The following is a 21,082-nucleotide window of genomic DNA, read 5'->3' on the forward strand; positions in this document are numbered from 1 at the left end:
AAATATATCACATGTTGAATGAAGCCACTGAATGCTGTTTAACTAGGTAGGGTAGGCTAAACAACATGAAATTATACCTTACCTATTTGAAGTATGTTTTTATATTTCATATTCAGTTGCTGCCAAGTACGTTTTGTGCCTGTTGGGTTGCACCTGCATAAATATACTCACACATTGAATCGGTCAGCAATTTTCTGCCACACCAGCTCACGTTCTTTTGCTTCTGCTACTGTATTGCTTTTTTTCTGAAATATAAAGTCATATTCTGCATTCATTAATATTTCTAACTCCACTGGGGAGAAGTAGGAGTTTCAAGCCCTTTTTTCTCCTGTTGCCATGATGAATCATGTTATCTGCGTTCCATTGATGAGGGCTTTTTATCTCCTCATCCATGTGCTTTACTCAGGGTTAACTTAACTCAGAGTTGATTTAACTAATTGTTATCACCTGTTCTGAAACCAGAGTTTGACAGCTCAGAGTTAGTCAACCCAGAGTTCAGGTTTAAACTCAGAGTTTGTTAAACCTGCTTTATGAAACAGGGCCCTGGTCATCTCTACTGCCTCTGATCTGGCTGACTCACTTACATGCTTCATTTGTAAATGATGTCTGGGTGTTGGAGTGTGCCACTGGCTATCTGTACATAAAAAAAGAAAATGAGGCCATCTGGTTTGCTTAATATAAGGAATTTGTAATGTTGAATACTTTTACTTTTACTTTTGATACTTAAGTGTATTTCAGCAAATACTTTTACTTTTGATAATTAAGTATATTTAAAACCAAATACGTAAGTGTATTTTAGCTGTCAAGAGATATCCCATATATTTAATACTTGTGAGGCTGAGCTTAACTTTTGTCTTTATTCACCTTTAAATTCATCTCCCTTTGCTCTTTGTAAGAGCTGAGTTAGGTTGTGGTCATGGTCCTGCACTGCTTCTTCAATTGTGGCACCACAGCCGTGATGTCATCATCTATGACGCTTGTTCTCGCAGTCCCTGAAGTGCATCGTGTTGCCTTCGCTGATATTCCTCTGCAGCTGGTTTCACTCCAAAAGGTAACCTTGTCCACCGTTATCTCCCCTTGGGGGTCCAAAATGGGGTGAAGTAACTGCTTTCTTCATCTAAACATACCTACCAGTATCAATTATTTTGCATCCAGACTTGTCAGAATTTGGTAATGTGCCCTGCATAGGGCTTTGTTCAGGGCTCTTAGACTCGTATTTTGACAAGTGTTTCCACCACAACCATGTTGCTTATACACTTAGTAGGTTTGGTACTGACACCATGTTCCTCCATTGAATCAACAGACTTTAGTATATTTTCTTTCAGTGGAATGGGGATTCGGCGGGAAAGCTGTTGAACTGGTCTGACAGACTCATCCCCTACCAGGTGGTGCTGAACTGGTACCCATCCCTTCAAGAACATCCTCAAACTGTTTCAGTATTGCCTCTGAGGTGTTGTTTCTTTGGTGCCGACATGATGAACGACATGCTGGTTGGTTGAGCTGTAGCAGGTTGAGCTTTTCACACGTTTCTGCTGGAAGGAGAGGCTTTTGCAAGGCTTCCGCCACCTGGAATGTTTGCACATTTTATTTTATTTAATTTAACCTTTATATAACCAGCTAGGCTAGTTGAGAACAAGTTCTCACTTACAACTGCGACCTGGCCAAGATAAAGCAAAGCAGTACAACAAAAACAACAACACAGAGTTACACATGGAATAAACAAACATACAGTCAATAATACAGTAGAAAAAGTCTATATACAGTGTGTTGAAATGAGGTAGGATAAGGGACGTAAGGCAATAAATAGGCCATGGTGGCGAAATAATTACAATATAGAAATTAAACACTGGAATGGTAGATGTGCAGAAGATGAATGTGCAAGTAGAGATACTGGAGTGCAAAGGAGCAAGATAAATAAATAAATACAGTATGGGGATGGGGTAGTTAGATGGGCTATTTACAGATGGGCTATGTACAGGTGCAGTGATCTGTGAGCTGCTCTGACAGCTGGTGCTTAAAGCTATGAGTCTCCAGCTTCAGTGATTTTTGCAGTTTGTTCCAGTCATTGGCAGCAGAGAACTGGAAGGAGAGGCGGCCAAAGAAATAATTGGCTTTAGGGATGACCAGTGAGATATACCTGCTGGAGCGGGTGCTACGGGAGGGTGCTGCTATGGTGACCAGTGAGCTGAGATAAAGCGGGGCTTTACCTAGCATAGACTTATAGATGACCTGGAGCCAGTGGGTTTGGCGACGAGTATGAAGCGAGGGCCAGCCAACGAGAGTGTACAGGTCGCAGTGGTGGGTAGTATATGGGGCTTTGGTTTCAAAACGGATGGCACTGTGATAGACTGCATCCAGTTTGATGAGTAGAGTGTTGGAGGCTATTTTGTAAATGACATCGCCGAAGTCGAGGATCGGTAGGTTGGTCAGTTTTACGAGGGTATGTTTGGCAGCATGAGTAAAGGATGCTTTGATGCGAAATAGGAAGCCTCTTATAGATTTAATTTTGGATTGGAGATGCTTAATGTGAGTCTGGAAGGAGAGTTCACAGTCTAACCAGACACCTAGGTATTTGTAGTTGTCCACATATTCTTCGTCAGAAGCGTCCAGAGTAGTGATGCTAGTCGGGCGGGCAGGTGTGGGCAGCGATCGGTTGAAGAGCATGCATTTAGTTTTACTTGCATTTAAGAGCAGTTGGAGGCCACGGAAGGAGAGTTGTATGGCATTGAAGCTCGTGTTTCCTCATCATGATTTGCTTGTAGTTTACACTCCCCTACTGGTGTAATTACGGAGCCATCGTATAGCCTTAGCCTTGCCTTGCTTGGTTGTAGCTTTGCATCTCCATCCTGCATTACTTGCATAAAGTCTCTGTAGCCAAGTATATTAACAGTTGAGCCACTGTCTAGCTGGCGTTTGAGTGCTGCTTGGATCATAGTCCCGGTTATCCCATGTCAGTGGGGCTTTAAGTTTTTGAACCATTTATCTTTGCCACTTTGAACAGAATTGACATCTGTCATGTATAGCATTTTATCATTCTTCATCATCATTGTGATCACTGCATGTATCCTGTTCTAGCAGATTAACAGGCTTACTTTGTCTTTGTCTGCACACTTTAGCAAAATGGTAATTTTTTTCCACCATACGCTGGGCATTTGGCTCTTGCGTGTGTTGTTCCACAAAACATGCACCCATCTTTAGTTCGGTTGCTCTGCATATACAGTCCCAGTCAAAAGTTTGGACACACCTACTCATTCAAGGGTTTTTCTTTATTTTTACTATTTTCTATATTGCAGAGTAATAGCGAAGACATCAAAAATAACACATATGGAATCATGTAGTTAGCAAAAAAGTGTATAACAAATCAAAATATATTTTAGATTTTAGATTCTACAAAGTAGCCACCCTTTGCCTTGATGACGGCTTTGCACACCAGCTTCATGAATAATGCTTTTCCAACAGTCTTGAAGGAGTTCCCACATATGCTGAGCACTTGTTGGCTGCTTTTCCTTCACCCTGCGGTCCAACTCATCCCAAACCCTCTCAATTGGGTTGAAGTCGGGTGATTGTGGAGGCCAGGTCATCTGATGCAGCACTCCATCACTCTCCTTGGTCAAATAGCCTTTACACAGCCTGGAGGTGTGTTTTAGGTCATTGTCCTGTTGAAAAACAAATGATAGTCCGACTGAACGCAAACCAGATGGGATCGCTTATCGCTGCAGATTGCTATGGTAGCCATGCTGGTTAAGTGTGCCTTCAATTCTAAATAAATCACAGACAGTGTCACCAGCAAAGCAACCCCACACCATCACACATCCTCTTCCTTGCTTCACGGTGGGAACCACACATTCAGAGATCATCTGTTCACCTATCTCAAATTTGGACTCATCAGACCAAAGGACAGATTTCCACCGGTCTAATGTCCATTGCTTCTGTTTCTTGGCCCAAGCTAGTCTCTTCTTATTATTGGTATCCTTTAGTAGTGTTTTCTTTGCAGCAATTCGACCATGAAGGCCTGATTCACGCAGTCTCCTCTGAAAAGTTGATGGTGAGATGTGTCTGTTACTTGAACTCTGTAAAGCATTAATTTGGGCTTCAATTTCAGAGGCTGGTAACTCTTATGAACTTATGGTTTCTGCGACTGCACTTGAAGAATCATTCAAAGTTCTTGACATTCTAAGGGTTGACTGACCTTCATGTCTTAAAGTAATGATGGACTGTCATTTCTCTTTGCTTATTTGAGCTGTTCTTACCATAATATGAACTTGGCCTTTTACCAAATAGGGCTATCTTCTATATACAACCTTTACCTTGTCACAAAACAACTAATTGGCTCAAGCACATTAAGAAGGAAAGAAATTCTACAAATTAACTTTTAACAAGGCACACCTGTTAATTTAAATGCATTCCAAGTGACCACCTCATGAAGCTGGTTGAGAGAATGCCAAGGGTGTGCAAAGCTGTCATCAAGGAAAAGGGTGGCTACTTTGAAGAATCTAAAATACAAAATATATTTTGATTTGTTCGACACTTTTTTGGTCACTATTATTATACAATGTAGAAAATATTAAAAATAAAGACAAAGTTTGTGTCCAAACTTTTGACTGGTACTGTATCTACCTCAATTACCTCGTACCCCTGCACATCGACTTGGTACTGGTACTCCCTCTATATAGCCATGTTATTTTCTACTCCCTATATATAGCCATGTTATTTCTACTTGTTATTTTTAATCATTATTCATTGTGTCACTATTTCATATTTCATCTTTAACTCTGCATTGGTGGAATGGACCCTTAAGTAAGCATTTCACTGTTAGTCTACACCTGTCATCTACTAAGCATGTGACAAACACAATTAGATTTTAATTTGATATGCTATACCACAAACCCCTGTGTTGCCTTATTGCTATTATAAACAGGTTACTAACATAAATAGAACAGTAAACAAGTATCTTTCTGTAATACCTGTGGTATATTGTCTCAGCCTATCAACATCCAGGGCTCGAACTACCCGGTTTAAAATACTTCTATATCCTACAAGAGAAAGCCACTTTCAGATGTTGTTGTGGAGGATCTCAGAGATAAGTGTGTGGGCAGGAATGTTGTGGTGTGCAAAGAGGACTGGTGTGTTGATGTTATGGTTATCCTGAACTGGCAGGTTCAGCTGGGGCCAGTCTATAGGGCCTCCCACCCAACCAGTTTCAGCCAATCAGGTGATCTCTATAAGAGGGTCAAGCCACAGAAAGGTATAGTTGTTCATTGATTAACAAGATACCTCATTTTGTACTGCACCACGACATCGTAAATCATCCCTTCAGGTAAGTGAAGTCAAACTGGAATTTACATATATTAGGTATTCCTTCATTTGTATGCAGACTCCAGCACAAACTATTTGAAATACTTGCAATGTTTTCAATGATTTTCTTGATTATCGTTATGATTTGCTAAAAAAGACTAGAGGAATTGTGAAATGTTGGAAATGTAGCCAATTCTACAGAGATAATCCTCTCTAAGCAGGTTTTTACCAACTCCAGTCTTCCAGTTCCCCCAACAGCACACCTTTATGTTGTAGCCCAGGACAAACATAGCTGATTTAATTCATTAATTCATCGAGGGCTTGATGATTAGTTGACAAGTTGAATCAGGTGATCTTGTCCAAGGCTACAATACAAATGCACACTGTTCTAAGCCTTCTGTTATTATGGTGCAATTAGGGTTTGGAGGTATTTGAACTGATGGTAAAATATATCATTTGTTTTTGCAAGTTTGTCAGTGAAAGAAACCAGATAGAACATTCCTGTAAGCCCCTTCCCACACAATATACCACAGGTAATGTCTGAGCATGTTGGAGCTTGTCAACAGAGATCATGTTACATCCTTTTACAACTCTAGTGGTTTAATTTGACTGAAATATGCTGGATTGTTTTTGCATGCTACCTACATGACATTGAATTCATAATTCTGTTCCAGCCAGTCATCCAGAACTACTGTTCTGTGAGAAGAAACCCTGTTTATTGCACAACAAAGAGAAGTTAGAATCAGTCACACGCTGTTGCTACAGTAACCTACTCCTAGTCCGTAGGCTGAGTCACTGTAGGACTAAAGTGACTTCATGCATTTTTTTATCTGTCCTGCTTGGTGGAATTCCTCACAACTAGGAATTTCACATCTGGTGAGGAATTACACATCTGGAGTGACTAAGCCTACACCTCTGAAAACTTTGTTGAAAGAACTGTATGGAAATGCTGCTTTGGCCAGGTCTCCCTCAGAAATACATTCTCATCTAAGAGCACTTCCTGGTTAAATAAAGGATACATTTAAATAATGGTACAACTGCTGGCTCACAGTTGTATTACTGTATTAGAGTTGCAACCACAGACTGTGGAGCTGCGATGTTGCAACGTGTTCCATAGGGAAATAGCCCTCCATTCTGTTGTCAGCAGATCAACTCATCTTGAAGCATTTGAATTTGAACTCCTCAGCTCCAGTTTATCCAGCTCCATCCTACCTTTATCAACTGGTTTCACCTCCACCCAACCGTGAGAGACCGTTGATATGACAAGTACTCTTGACCTTTAACCTAACACAATGAAGGGATATTTTAGCTTAATCCATTGATATAAATACATCTTTTTTTGAAGGAGACTAAGGTCTCTATTTAATTTACAATGTAATGACCTTCATATTATATAGTTTGTAAACTACTATTATGTTCTCTAGCAGATTCACGTGTAGCGCTGAAAAAGTCCTGTTTTTTCACACCATGAGGAGATCTTCTGCCATTGAAGATAATGGAGGGTTGTTATAGATCTCACAGGGCCACTGAACAAGGTGCATGACTGCACTCTTAGAAAGAGTTTTATTTACATGGACCTTCTGTACATAATAAAGGTCTCTTAAAGGGTTCTTTGTTTGGTGAAAAGGTTCTGGAACCATAAAGGGTTCTACAGGGTCAAGCCAAAGAACCCTTTTTTAAAGGTTCTAAATAAGTGTACTCAGAGACATGCTTTCCAACCCTTTCACTAAAATAGTTTAATCATGTGGCCATGCCAATAGAAACACTACATTTGCATCAGGAATTTTAACAAGAATCTAGCCAGATGGACTGAGTATATCCTAATGCATGTCCTGATGCATGTTTTCCTTGTATTGAGCCATTTATGAGGTATTGTGTAATGAATATGATGGGAGACAGAGAGCTGGTTTCAAGCGCAGAGCGCAGCAGGTATTTATTAGTAAAGGACCACAGGAGGAAGCAGGTAGCTGGGTCCCAGGTCCGGGGGCAGGCAGATGGTCATACACAGGGACTCCAAAAAGGTAACAGTACAGGCAGGGAAAAGGCTAATAACGTAGTCCGGGAGATCAGGCAAGAGGTTGATGACAGGAAATCTGATAGGCAAAAGTACAGGCAGGGAACAGGCAAAAAGCATCGTTAGTGAGGATGGCCAACACTATGATACATGGGAGGAATAATATGGAAATAAACAGAGCTTCGAATAGAATGTGTATCAAAACAAACAATACCTCACAATGATGGGGTGCAAAGAATTAACTAAATAGTGTGTGTAAATGACATACAGGTGTGTGAACAGATGATCAGAATTCAGGTGATTGAGATCAAATCAAATCAAATCACATTTATTTATATAGCCCTTCGTACATCAGCTGATATCTCAAAGTGCTGTACAGAAACCCAGCCTAAAACCCCAAACAGCAAGCAATGCAGGTGTAGAAGCATGGTGGCTAGGAAAAACTCTCTAGGAAAAACTCCCTAGAAAGGCCAAAAACCTAGGAAGAAACCTAGAGAGGAACCAGGCTATGAGGGGTGGCCAGTCCTCTTCTGGCTGTGCAGGGTGGATATTATAACAGAACATGGTCAAGATGTTAACATGTTCATAAATGACCAGCATGGTCAAATAATAATAATCATAGTAGTTGTCGAGGGTGCAACAAGCACGTCCGGTGAACAGGCAGGGTTCCATAGCCGCAGGCAGAACAGTTGAAACTGGAGCAGCAGCACGGCCAGGTGGACTGGGGACAGCAAGGAGTCATCATACCAGGTAGTCCTGAGGCATGGTCCTAGGGCTCAGGTCCTCCGAGAGAAAGACAGAAAGAGAGAAAAAGAGAATTAGAGAGAGCATATTTAAATTCACACAGGACACCGGATAAGACAAGAGAAATACTCCCGATGTAACAGACTGACCCTAGACCCCCGACACATAAACTACTGCAGCATAAATACTGGAGGCTGAGACAGGAGGGATCAGAAGACACTGTGGCCCCATCCGATGATACCCCCGGACAGGGCCAAACAGGCAGGATATAACCCCACCCACTTTGCCAAAGCACAGCCCCCACACCACTAGAGGGATGTCTCCAACCACCAACTTACCGTCCTAAGACAAGGCCGAGTATAGCCCACAACGATCTCCGCCATGGCACAACCCAAGGGGGGCGCCAACCCAGACAGGAAGACCACGTCAGTGACTCAACCCACTCAAGTGACGCACCCCTCCCATGGACGGCATGGAAGAACACCAGTAAGCCAGTGACTCAGCCCCTGTAAAAGGGTTAGAGGCAGAGAATCCCAGTGGAAAGAGGGGAACCGGCAAGGCAGAGACAGCAAGGGCGGTTCGTTGCTCCAGCCTTTCCGTTCACCTTCACACTCCTGGGCCAGACTATACTTAATCATAGGACCTACTGAAGAGATAAGTCTTCAGTAAAGACTTAAAGGTTGAGACTGAGTCTGCGTCTCTCACATTGGTAGGCAGACCATTCCATAAAAATGGAGCTCTATAGGAGAAAGCCCTACCTCCAGCCGTTTGCTTAGAAATTCTAGGGACAATTAGGAGGCCTGCGTCTTGTGACCGTAGCGTAGGTATGTACGGCAGGACCAAATCGGAAAGATAGGTAGGAGCAAGCCCATGTAATGCTTTGTAGGTTAGCAGTAAAACCTTGAAATCAGCCCTTGCCTTAACAGGAAGCCAGTGTAGGGAGGCTAGCACTGGAGTAATATGATCAAATTTTGGGGTTCTAGTCAGGATTCTAGCAGCCGTATTTAGCACTAACTGAAGTTTGTTTAGTACTTTATCCGGGTAGCCGGAAAGTAGAGCATTGCAGTAGTCCAGCCTAGAAGTAACAAAAGCATGGATTCATTTTTCTGCGTCATTTTTGGACAGAAAGTTTCTGATTTTTGCAATGTTACGTAGATGGAAAAAAGCTGTCCTTGAAACAGTCTTGATATGTTCTTCAAAAGAGAGATCAGGGTCTAGAGTAATGCCGAGGTCCTTCACAGTTTTATTTGAGACGACTGTACAACCATCCAGATTAATTGTCAGATTCAACAGAAGATCTCTTTGTTTCTTGGGACCTAGAACAAGCATCTCTGTTTTGTCCGAGTTTAAAAGTAGAACCTTTGCAGCCATCCACTTCTTTATGTCTGAAACACAGGCTTCTAGCGAGGGCAATTTTGGGGCTTCACCATGTTTCATTGAAATGTACAGCTGTGTGTCGTCCGCATAGCAGTGAAATTTAACATTGTTTTCGAATGACATCCCCAAGAGGTAAAATATATAGTGAAAACAATAGAGATCTGGAGAGTGAGCTGCATTCAGGGGATCTATGTGTATGAGAGTGTGAGTTGGAAGCAGACGATACACATTGGTTGTGCACTATCATAAAAACCCCACACAGAGGGCAATAAACACATGGACTATTAAACTTGTTTTGGTTTAGGTAATTACTTCCTTTTTCTGGAATCGTTGCTTGTTTGATCAACTAGCAGTTCATTATAGTTTTACATGGATGTGATTTTATTTATCTCTTTTTCCAGCAGCAGTCATGAAGGTTGCATCTTTCAACATCCAGAAATTTGGGAAGCGTAAGCTATCAAACCCAAACACCCTTGATACCCTTGTGAAGGTACAGTTACAGTTGAAGTCAGAAGTTTACATACACTTAGGTTGGAGTCATTAAAACTCGTTTTTCAACCACTCCACAAATGTCTTAGGACATTTGGTTAGGACATCTACTCTGTGCATGACACAAGTAATTTTTCCAACAATTGTTTACAGACAGATTATTTCACTTATAATTCACTGTATCACAATTCCAGTGGGTTAGAAGTTTGCATACATTAAGTTGACTGTGCCTTTAAAAAGCTTGGAAATTTTCAGAAAAGGATGTCATGGCTTTAGAAGCTTCTGATAGGCTAATTGACCTAATTTGAGTCAATTGGAGGTGTACCTGTGGATGTATTTCAAGTCCTAACTTCAAACTCAGTGCCTCTTTGCTTGACATCATGGAAACATCAAAAGAAATCAGCTAAGACCTCAGAAAAAAAATTGGAGACCTCCACAAGTCTGGTTCATCCTTGGGAGCAATTTCCAAACACCTGAAGGTACCACGTTCATCTATACAAACAATAGTACGCAAGTATAAACACCATGGGACCACGCAGCCATCATAACGCTCAGGAAGGAGATGCGTTCTGTCTCCTAGAGATGAACGTACTTTGGTGCGAAAAGTGCAAATCAATCCCAGAACAACAGCAAAGGATCTTGTGAAGATGCTGGAGGAAACAGGTACAAAAGTATCTATATCCACAGTAAAACAAGTCCTTGGAGGAAAAAGGGGAGGCTTGCAAGCCGAAGAACACCATCCCAACCATGAAGCACGGGGGTGGCAGCATCATGTTGTGGGGGTGCTTTGCTCCAGGAGGGACTGGTGCACTTCACAAAATAGATGGCGTAATGAGGCAGGAAAATTACGTGGATATATTGAAGCAACATCTCAAGACATCAGTCAGGAAGTTAAAGCTTGGTCGCAAATGGGTCTTCCAAATGGACAATGACCCCAAGGATAAGGACATCAAAGTCAAGGTATTGTAGTGGCCATCACAAAGCCTTGACTTCAATCCTATTGAAAATTTGTGGGTAAACTGAAAAAGCATGTGCGAGCAAGGAGGCCTACAAACCTGACTCAGTTACACCAGCTCTGTCAGGAGGAATGGGCCAAAATTCACCCAACTTATTGTGGGAATCTTGTAGAAGGCTTCCCAAAACGTTTGACCAAAGTAAAGGCAATGGTACCAAATACTAATTGTGTGTATGTAAACTTCTGACCCGCTGGGAATGTGATGAAAGAAATAAAAGCTGAAATAAATCACTCACAACTATTATTCTGACATTTCACATTCTTAAAATAAAGTGGTGATCCTAATTGACCTAAGACAGGGAATTTCTACTCGGATTAAATGTCAGGAATTGTGAAAAACAGAGTTTAAATGTATTTGGCTAAGGTGTATGTAAACATCCGACTTCAACAGTATATGATTGTATTCGTGATCTTCTAATTCCCTCAGATAAACATTTGGCAAACTATCCTCAAAACAAGGATGTTATCCTACATATAAACAGATAAACTAATGAACGTTTTCTCCTTTTCCTTCCATTCGTCCTATCAGATTGTGTCTCGCTATGACATCATAGTGATTCTGGAGGTGGTGGACAAGAGAGGCACTTCAGTGAAAAAGTTCCTGGAGGAATTAAATAAGTAAGTCAAGTGATTTCCCTCATGTGACGCTATAAAATATACAACTAGGGAAACTCCTGACCCTACATGATAAGTATCACTCATTACAGGTGTGTCATTACAGGGCTAATAAAAAGCAACACTACACTCTGCAAATCAGCTCTCGTCTGGGAAGAGACAGATACAAGGAGCAGTTTATGTTTCTGTACAGGTACAATTCAAACACATGGTCAACTTTACCTTCATAAACCTCTATCTGATGCCATTCATTCTTTCACATTGTGATCTGATTTAAAAAAAAATGTAATGCATGACTAATGCTATTAAACGTGTTGTATTGTTTGTTCTGAAAGGGATGATTTGGTGGACTTGGTTGACACCTGGCAATATGAGGACAACCAGGCTGGAGATGTGGACGCCTTCGCCAGGGAGCCTTATATTCTCCGCTTCGAATGTCTCCACTCTGGTAAGGGGCACAGGAGTGCTAGAATTAAGCATGATCCATCCATATGGCATTTGATTTAGCAAATAATATGAGCGTGAATGGCAAACAGACAGAAAGCTGGATATTGCAGCAGAGAATAAAAGCCCATTCATAAACAGCTGTAATATATATTTCTCATCTCTTCCTGTGTTGCTCAGTGCTTGAGGACTTGGTACTGATCCCAGTGCACACCAAGCCTGAGGATTCAGTGAAAGAGCTGGATGAGCTTTATGATGTCTTCCTGGAAGTGACAAAGAAATGGAAGACTGATGTAAGCTCTGAGCTAAACCATTGACAGAGCTTAACACCTCCCTTGGGTTTAGAAAGTGCACTTGTCACCAAACTGTATATATGAGCCTTTGACAAGTAAAATACAAAACCAGCCACATGGTGATTTCAAGATAACTATGTATGCTCTCCTAAAAACAGTGTCCTTATTCTGGATGAAAAGTAACTGTTGTTGTTGAATGTTTCTCTCTGTACCAGAATGTCATGATCCTAGGTGACTTCAATGCAGACGGTTCCTACCTTTCTAAAAAGGGCATGAAAGCCATCCGTATCCGCAGTGACAAAAATTTCCACTGGCTGATTAAAGATGACGTGGATACCACAGCAAACACAGGCAACAATAACACTTATGACAGGTGGCTCAGTGTGATTTGTGAAATTAATTAATGAACGCCTCATGTATAAAACAGATAATCACCTATGGAGTTAATTTGACATTTCTTTGGTATTGTTTAAAGGTGGTTAAAATGTCATAAGAGCTGTCATAAAAGCTATTATAAAACTAATTTACTTGTGTGTAATATGGAATGACTGCTGACTTCCTTTTCTGATCAACATCTAGGATTGTGATCTATGGGGATGACATGCTTGACGCCATCGTGCCAAACTCTGCCAAACCATTCAACTTCCAGATTGCATACGGGCTTTCTGAAGAAGATGTAAGTATGCAGGTTACAGACAAATTCCATCCTGGTAGATGGTTTGATTACAATAATATAAGTAGATGAAATGAACATGTTAGTAGCCAACATTGTGACAACCTGTCCTAGAAATACAGTACATGTCAAAGTTGAGCCGTCTGACTCATGTCTCAACATGTGACTACTATGCTTTATTAGGCCCTGAAGGTGAGCGACCATTACCCTGTGGAGGTAGAGCTGAAAAGAAAAACACCAACAGAACAGAGTAAGCAGCATCATTGATCTTTATTCTGAATCTCCCAAACTTTCCTCTTAACCTCTATGGGCTAGGTGGGACGCTAGCGTGCCACCCGTGGTGCACTCCATCAACAGCAGGTGCATTTCAAGAGCGGCAAATTTGAATCCAAATAAATGTCAAAATTCAAATTTTTCAAACATACAAATATTTTACACCCTTTGAAAGATAAACATCTCCTTAATCTAACCACGTTTTACGATTTCAAAAAGGTTTTACGGCGAAAGCATAAATTTAGAGTATGTTAGGACAGTACATTTACAAGAGTTGTGTGTAATGTTTTGTCAATTCAAAGACAGGGTCACCAAAACCATAAAACCAGCTAAAATGATGTACTAACCTTTTACAATCTCCATCAGATGACACTCCTAGGACATTATGTTAGACAATGCATGCATTTTTAGTTCTAGCAAGTTCATATTTATATCCAAAAACAGCGTTTTACTATGGCATTGATGTTGAGGAAATCGTTTCCCTCCAATAACCGGCAGTCAAGTCAGCGTCACAAATTAAATAATTAAAATTAGAAAACATTGGTAAAATATTATATTGTCATTTAAAGAATTATAGATTTACATCTCTTGAACGCAATCAACTTGCCAGATTTAAAAATAACCTTACTGGGAAATCACACTTTGCAATAATCTGAGCACTGCGCCCAGAAAAATACGCGTTGCGATACAGACTAGACGTCATGTTGGGGAGATCTAAAATCGAAAATACTATGTAAATAATCCATTACCTTTGATTCTCTTCATCAGATGTCACTTCCAGGTATCACAGGTCCATAACGAATGTAGTTTTGTTAAAAAAAGCTCATCATTTATGTCCAAAAATCTCCGTCATGTTAGCACATGATCTAAGCCAGCCGGACTTCTCGTCATGAACGAGGGGAAAAAATATATTTACGTTCGTTCAAACATGTCAAACGTTGTATAGCATAAATCATTAGGGCCTTTTTTGAACCAGAACATGAATAATATTCAAGGTGGACGAATGCATACTCTTTTATAACGTATTGGAACGAGGGTACCCAACATGAACTCGCGCGCCAGGTGTCTAATGGGCCATCATCGTTCCATGGCTCTTGTTCGGTCAGATCTCCCTCCAGAAGACTCAAAACACTTTGTAAAGGCTGGTGACATCTAGTGGAAGCAATAGGAAGTGCCAAAATATTCCTCAGCCCCTGTGTTTTTCAATGGGATAGGTTTAAAGGTAATACAACACATCAGGTATCCACTTCCTGTCAGAAAATGTCTCTCACCCTAAAGTTTCTAAAACTGTTTGAATGGTGTCTGTGAGTATAACAGAACTCATTTGGCAGGCAAAACCCTGAGACAGATTCTGACAGGAAGTGGATATCCCCTTAAAATATTTAGATGCACTATTGTAAAGTGGTTGTTCCACTGGATATCATAAGGTGAATGCACCAATTTGTAAGTCGCTCTGGATAAGAGCGTCTGCTAAATGACTTAAATGTAATGTAAATGTAAATTTCACAGGGGGCTGTGATTCAGCAACATATGAGTGCATGGTCTTCAAATGCCAAATACCTTCTTTCCAGACTTCTTGATTGTTCCACCAGCTCAGGGGTGAAAATCTGATATCAACTTTGGAGGGGACAATTACAGGAAATTTTCTCAAGAGCAATTCCTGAGGGGGACACCAAAAGTAGTGCTGTAACACATAGCCTACATTGTAATATGGTAAATGTATATTGAGGAACCAAAGAAATAAGGTGTTTGCCGTACTCCTAACTACCGGTACCCAAAACTACACAAGTAATCACAACAGCAATACCATTGCCTTTAACAAATCTTAGTTCAGTTACCAGTTTAAGTTGAGAGTGGGGGTATCCATGGCATTTTCCAATTATGTTCCTATTTTACAAGTCAAAAAAAAATTTGAACCTTTCATAATGTTGCCAAACAAAGACTCAAACTTACCTGAGACTCCCTGTCTCTGCCAGTCTGTCCCTGCATATCTGTCCCCAACTCTGCTGTCTGTGTGCCTTCTGTTCCCTGCTCTGCCTAATGACATCATTGTGAAACATTTCCATTAGAATTTCATTTCTTTCTTATGAACATTTTATCAACTAGTCTTTGAGATATTAGGCTACTAGGGTTCTTACTATGGGTTTTGGTGTACTGAAAAATACTCTGATGTCCGTCTCTTATTTTTCTGCCATTTTTCTACCTGGCTGGCTGGCTGGCTACACACACACACAGTGTGCAGGCTATTTACAGTAGGAGATGGGCTTCTATCATCTTATCTTCTATCATTCTATTTGGGCTTCGATCTAAAAGGTAGCTAGCAAATGTGAAATGGATTAAAATGACAAGAGTTGACAGCTGTATGAGTTCACCATTTACACAACATATGCTGCAACCTTTTGTAATTTTAATAGTTTGTTTCATATTGGCTGGCTTCCAACAATAGTGTCACGTCCTGACCAGCAGAGGGAGCAATTGTATTAGTTTTGGTCAGGACGTGGCAGGTTTTTGTGTGTTAAGTGTTGTGTTGGTGATTAGGACTCCCAATTGAAGGCAGGTGTGTTGAGTTGCCTTTGATTGGGAGTCCTATATAGTAGTGTGTTTTTCTTTGGGGTTGTGGGTAGTTGTTTTTGCACTGCGTTTTGTGTGCCTGCAAGACTGTTGCTGTCGTGTTTGTTTTTCCTGTGTATGCCTTACTTGAGTTTATTAAAAGTATGAGTATTCACATTCCCGCTGCGCCTTGGTCTTCTCTCCAGTACGACAACTGTTACAGAACTACCCACCACAAAAGGACCAAGCAGCGGAAGAGGAAGGAGCCACAGGAGTACAGCGTGATAGACCAATGGACGTGGGAACAAATCCTGGATGGAGAGGGACCACGGACTCAGGCTGGGGATTATCGCCTCCCGCAGTGGGAGATTGAAGCGGCGAGAGCGGAGAGGCGATTCTATGAGGAGAGAGAGCGCAACGAACAGGTGGAGGCAGCCAGAAGAGCGGAGGCAGCAGGAAAAGGGAGCGAACGATATGCTGGAACACGGCTGGCGAGGAAGCCGGAGAGGCATCCCCAATAATTTTTTGGGGGGGGGCACACGGGTAGTTTGGCCAGGCCAAGGAAGAGCCGTAAGCCAGCTACCCGTGATTACAGGGAGGTGCGTATGAGGTGGAGGGCTCCATGTTTCGCTGAGGTACACACCATCTCGTCTATACGTACGCACAGCTCAGTCCGCTCTGTACCAGCGCCCCGCATGTGCCAGGGCGAGGTGAGCATCGAGCCGGAAGGGGTGATGCCAACCCTGCGCTCAAGACCGCCAGTGCGCCTCTACGGTCTGGTGTTTCCCGCTATATGCACTAGCATGGAGGTGCGTGTCTCAAGGCAGGCACGTCCAGTACCAGCACCACGCATCAGGTGTCTAGTGCGTCAGCCCAGCCTCGCCAGTCAAGAGTCGCCAGAGCCGCCCGCCAGTCAAGAGTCACCAGAGCCGCCCGCCAGTCAAGAGTCGCCAGAGCCGCCCGCCAGTCAAGAGTCGCCAGAGCCGCCCGCCAGTCAAGAGTCGCCAGAGCCGCCCGCCAGTCAAGAGTCGCCAGAGCCGCCCGCCAGTCAAGAGTCGCCAGAGCCGCCCGCCAGTCAAGAGTCGCCAGAGCCGCCCGCCAGTCAAGAGTCGCCAGAGCCGCCCGCCAGTCAAGAGTCGCCAGAGCCGCCCGCCAGTCAAGAGTCGCCAGAGCCGCCCGCCAGTCAAGAGTCGCCAGAGCCGCCCGCCAGTCAAGAGTCGCCAGAGCCGCCCAACTGCCCGGAGCGGCCCGACTGCCCGGAGCTGCCAGAGCGGCCCGACTGCCCGGGGCTGCCAGAGCGGGTGTTTTCTATCCATATATAATAAGTATATGCATATTCTAGTTACTGTGTAGGATTAGTAACCAGATTAAATCGGGTACATTTTTTTATCCAGCCGTGCAAATACTGCCCCCTAGCCCATAGAGGTTAAGAGGAAAGTTTGGGAGATTCAGAATAAAGATCAATGATGCTGCTTACTCTGTTCTGTTGGTGTTTTTCTTTTCAGCTCTACCTCCACAGGGTAATGGTCGCTCACCATCAGGGCCTAATAAAGCATAGTAGTCACATGTTGAGACATGAGTCAGACGGCTCAACTTTGACATGTACTGTATTTCTAGGACAGGTTGTCACAATGTTGGCTACTAACATGTTCATTTCATCTACTTATATTATTGTAATCAAACCATCTACCAGGATGGAATTTGTCTGTAACCTGCATACTTACATCTTCTTCAGAAAGCCCGTATGCAATCTGGAAGTTGAATGGTTTGGCAGAGTTTGGCACGATGGCGTCAAGCATGTCATCCCCATAGATCACAATCCTAGATGTTGATCAGAAAAGGAAGTCAGCAGTCATTCCATATTACACACAAGTAAATTAGTTTTATAATAGCTTTTATGACAGCTCTTATGACATTTTAACCACCTTTAAACAATACCAAAGAAATGTCAAGGTCTAGTGATTCTGATGTCGCTAGGTGGCAGTGTTGGCTTTCTGGGTTTTCTTGCCTTGTCATTCAATGTACTCTGCTTGCCACCGCTGTTTTAGTAGTCCCTCTTGTCTACTTGCATTTTCTAGAGAAAGTTAAACATATTTTGCATGGTTTTCTCATTCTCTTGATTTTCCTTTTCTTTCAGCTGGTGGAGGAATCAAGAAGTCTGGAAAGAAGTGATTATACATTAGGAAGACCATGTACTCATTTGTTGTTAAATCGCAGCCCCCTGTCAAATCCAACCCCTGCTAACCCCCCCCCCCTTTATTTTTTTCATTTGGGTCCATTGTAGAAAGCGGAAAAACATGTAATGACCTTTTTGAATAATTTCCAATGTGTTCTTGTCAAGAAAGTTCTGAAATAAACTATTGTAACTACTGCAGTACTTTCACTCAATCTATATTGAGATTCTGTCAAACACATCAGTATTAGCTACACTAGACATGCATACAGTACTAATATGACTAGTATTGTGGTAAGTTCAATGTAACTTTTCCCAAGCTTGATCATCTATCTTCAGCACCAGTTTCTCTAAATTCAGCTTCTCTGGTTGGATAAAGGCTTCCTCTCAAGCTCCATCACCTCCTTCACTCCCTCTGTCCATGTACAGGGTTCTATTTCCCAGTCCGCAAACCTGAAAATGAGTGAATCTTATCTACAATTTTTTTTTTGGTGCATTTTTCTGCAGTTTTTTTGTGTGTGTGGAGTGATATTTGTAAAGATGTTGCTGTTTTGTTCTGTGTTTAATACCCTGTTTTGACAATTTTCTTTAAGAGGAAAGTTTGGGAGATTCAGAATAAAGATCAATGATGCTGCTTACTCTGTTTTGTTGGTGTTGATCTTTTCAGCTCTACCTCCACAGGGTAATGGTGGCTCACCTTCAGGGCTTAATAAAGCACAGTAGTTACATGTTGAGACATGAGCCAGACGGCTCAACTTTGACATGTACTGTATTTCTATAGACAGGTTGTCACAATGTAGGCTACTAACATGTTCATTTCATCTAGTGCATTTGGAAAGTATTCAAAGCCCTTGATTTTTTTCCCCCCACATTTTGTTACGTTAACCTTATACTAAAATAGACAATGTTTTTCCTCTAACCCATAATAATGAAGCAAAAACAGATTTTTACTTTTTTTGCAAGTGTTACAAATAAACATACCTTATTTACCTAAATATTCAGACCCCTTTGAGACTTGAAATTGAGCTCGGGTGCATCCTGTTTCCATTGATCCTTGGTTTTTCTACAACTTGATTGTCCACCTGTGGTAAATTCAATTGATTGGACATGATTTGGAAAGGCACACCTGTCTATACAAGGTCCCACATTTGACAGTGCATGTCAGAGCAAAAACCAAGCCGTGAGGTCCAAGGAATTGTCCGTAGAGCTCAGATACAGGATTGTGTCGAGGCACAGATCTGGGGAAGGGTACCAAAAAAATGTCTGCAGCATTGAAGGTCCCCAAGAACACAGTGGCCTCCATTCTTAAATGGAAGAAGTTTTGAACCACCAAGACTCTTCCTAGAGCTGGCTGCACGGGCCAAACTGAGCATTTGGGGGAGAAGGGCCTTGGTCAGGGAGGTGACCAAGAACCCGATGGTCACTCTCTGATAGAGCACTAGAGTTCCTCTGTGGAGATGGTTGTACTCTTGGAAGGTTCTCCCATCTCTGCAGCACTCCACCAATCAGGCCTTTATGGTGGAGTGGTCAGACGAAAGCCACTCCTCAGTAAAAAGCACATTGACAGCCCGCTTGGAGTTTGCCAAAAGGCACCTAAAGAACTCTCAGACCATGAGAAAAAATATTCTCTGGTCTGATGAAACCAAGATTTTATTACATCTAGACTAACAGGGGGTTTCCTTTACATAGACACAGAGACAACCATTGCAATTGGATAATAGAACTCACTGGGATGAGCTTGCTTTATGCAGGTTTGTATCGTGTAGGCCTACGCAACTGTAAGTAAAAAGTAACACAGTCAAACTACTGTATGTAATTAGTATTGTGTTTGATTCATTTCAGTTCATCATTTTGGATTGAAAAGGTCAAGGTAGTCTCACCAGCCAGCCCAAGTTTGAATATAGCCTAAAGTAAATGTAATCACATTTTCTCCTAACACAAGTAAATGGGCTACATAACATTACCACTTAATTTACCCTGGCCAGAAGAATAGCTGCAGGAAGTAGTTTGGGAGTGGTGTTGCTACGATTTTTAATGGGGGGAGGGGGATGCTGTGTTGGAGATGTCTATGTTGGGTCCTCTAATACAGGACTGGTAAAGGCCCAGTGCACTACTTTGGTGAAAACATTTAAACAATATTTATTTGAGTGTTTACCAGCATTTGTAACTAGTCTGATAATTATCTGTACAAAACTGTTAATCTGATAATACTTGTGGAATATAAAATGCTTGCTTGATATGTTTTCCAGTTTCTTCAAATACTTTGCAAATGATTTCAAAACTGAAATGGTCTATTTATTCTTTTTTAGTAGACACTCTTACCCAGAGCAATTTACAGTAGTGAGGGCATTCAGGTCCCCTGTATGAATCCTGGAATTTCAAGTGCCCTGCTCTACCAATTGAGCCACATCACATCACATCATCACAAACCACTTGATGTCTCAATGTACTCATTACTGCATTTAGCATTGTTTATCGTCATGGTGATAGAAAGTCTACAGGTATGAACCTAGATGACCAGCCTATGTACAATACAGTAATATACATTTACAAGTGGTTTGAAATGATGGCAAATTAATACTGCACTAAAAGAGGTTGTTTTTACATTTTATTTTATCAAGAAAAATATTTTATTTGATGTGGATGTTTTGTGTCTTGGCCCATAACTTTGCACCTTTTGATGTAAATGTTTGAGGACAGGGTTTTGTTCTTTCTGGATTCCGTTGGAATGACATCACAGAGAAAGTTACAGGGCAACAACTCTTATATATCCAACTATTGAATCCAGCAAGATTCTGTTCTTAATTATACAACTACCTTTTTTGCCAAAGCAGTTATGTTGAGAAAATGTTTCAGCCCCATTACAGACGTCTATATCGGTTTTTATTAATATTTGGTTTTAGTTCAGATTTTTCAAGGGTGCTCAGTACCCCTACTTCCCACAGCTAGGGCAAGAGGGCACAGTGGTACCCCTACTTCCCACAGCTAGGCCAAGAGGGCACAGTGGTACCCCTACTTCCCACAGCTAGGGCAAGAGGGCACAGTGGTACCCCTACTTCCCACAGCTAGGGCAAGAGGGCACAGTGGTACCCCTACTTCCCACAGCTAGGCCAAAAGGGCACAGTGG

At 41.9% G+C, this 21,082-nt stretch overlaps 1 protein-coding gene and 1 long non-coding RNA gene across 7 annotated transcripts; one reads left to right on the forward strand and one right to left on the reverse strand.

Annotated features, from left to right (window-relative positions):
* The first annotated feature begins 5,195 nt into the window (after positions 1–5,195).
* LOC106583694 (deoxyribonuclease-1) lies at positions 5,196–18,593 on the forward strand. Of its 6 annotated transcripts, none has more exons than XM_045705460.1 (10): positions 5,196–5,317; positions 9,835–9,920; positions 11,464–11,552; positions 11,656–11,742; positions 11,885–11,997; positions 12,174–12,286; positions 12,502–12,659; positions 12,866–12,962; positions 13,143–13,209; positions 15,989–16,170. In XM_045705460.1, exons 2-10 carry the CDS (start codon positions 9,840–9,842, stop codon positions 16,153–16,155), a joined length of 972 nt encoding a protein of 323 aa, XP_045561416.1. In that variant the 5' UTR covers positions 5,196–5,317; positions 9,835–9,839; the 3' UTR covers positions 16,156–16,170. The 6 variants fall into 6 exon arrangements, with proteins under 6 accessions (XP_045561416.1, XP_045561415.1, XP_045561413.1 ...); XM_045705459.1 differs by having other exon boundaries at positions 5,258–5,317; positions 9,832–9,920; XM_045705457.1 differs by lacking the exon at positions 5,196–5,317 and adding an exon at positions 5,727–5,828 and having other exon boundaries at positions 9,832–9,920.
* LOC123729674 (uncharacterized) lies at positions 14,520–17,728 on the reverse strand. Its single transcript, XR_006761347.1, has 4 exons — positions 17,507–17,728; positions 17,260–17,326; positions 15,186–15,269; positions 14,520–14,892 (listed from the first exon to the last, which is right to left on the reverse strand). It is a non-coding gene; the product is annotated as an uncharacterized lncRNA (long non-coding RNA).
* Positions 18,594–21,082: the final 2,489 nt, after the last annotated feature.

This window comes from Salmo salar, chromosome ssa22, assembly GCF_905237065.1.
Source record: "Salmo salar chromosome ssa22, Ssal_v3.1, whole genome shotgun sequence".
NCBI classification, from domain to species: Eukaryota; Metazoa; Chordata; class Actinopteri; order Salmoniformes; family Salmonidae; genus Salmo; species Salmo salar.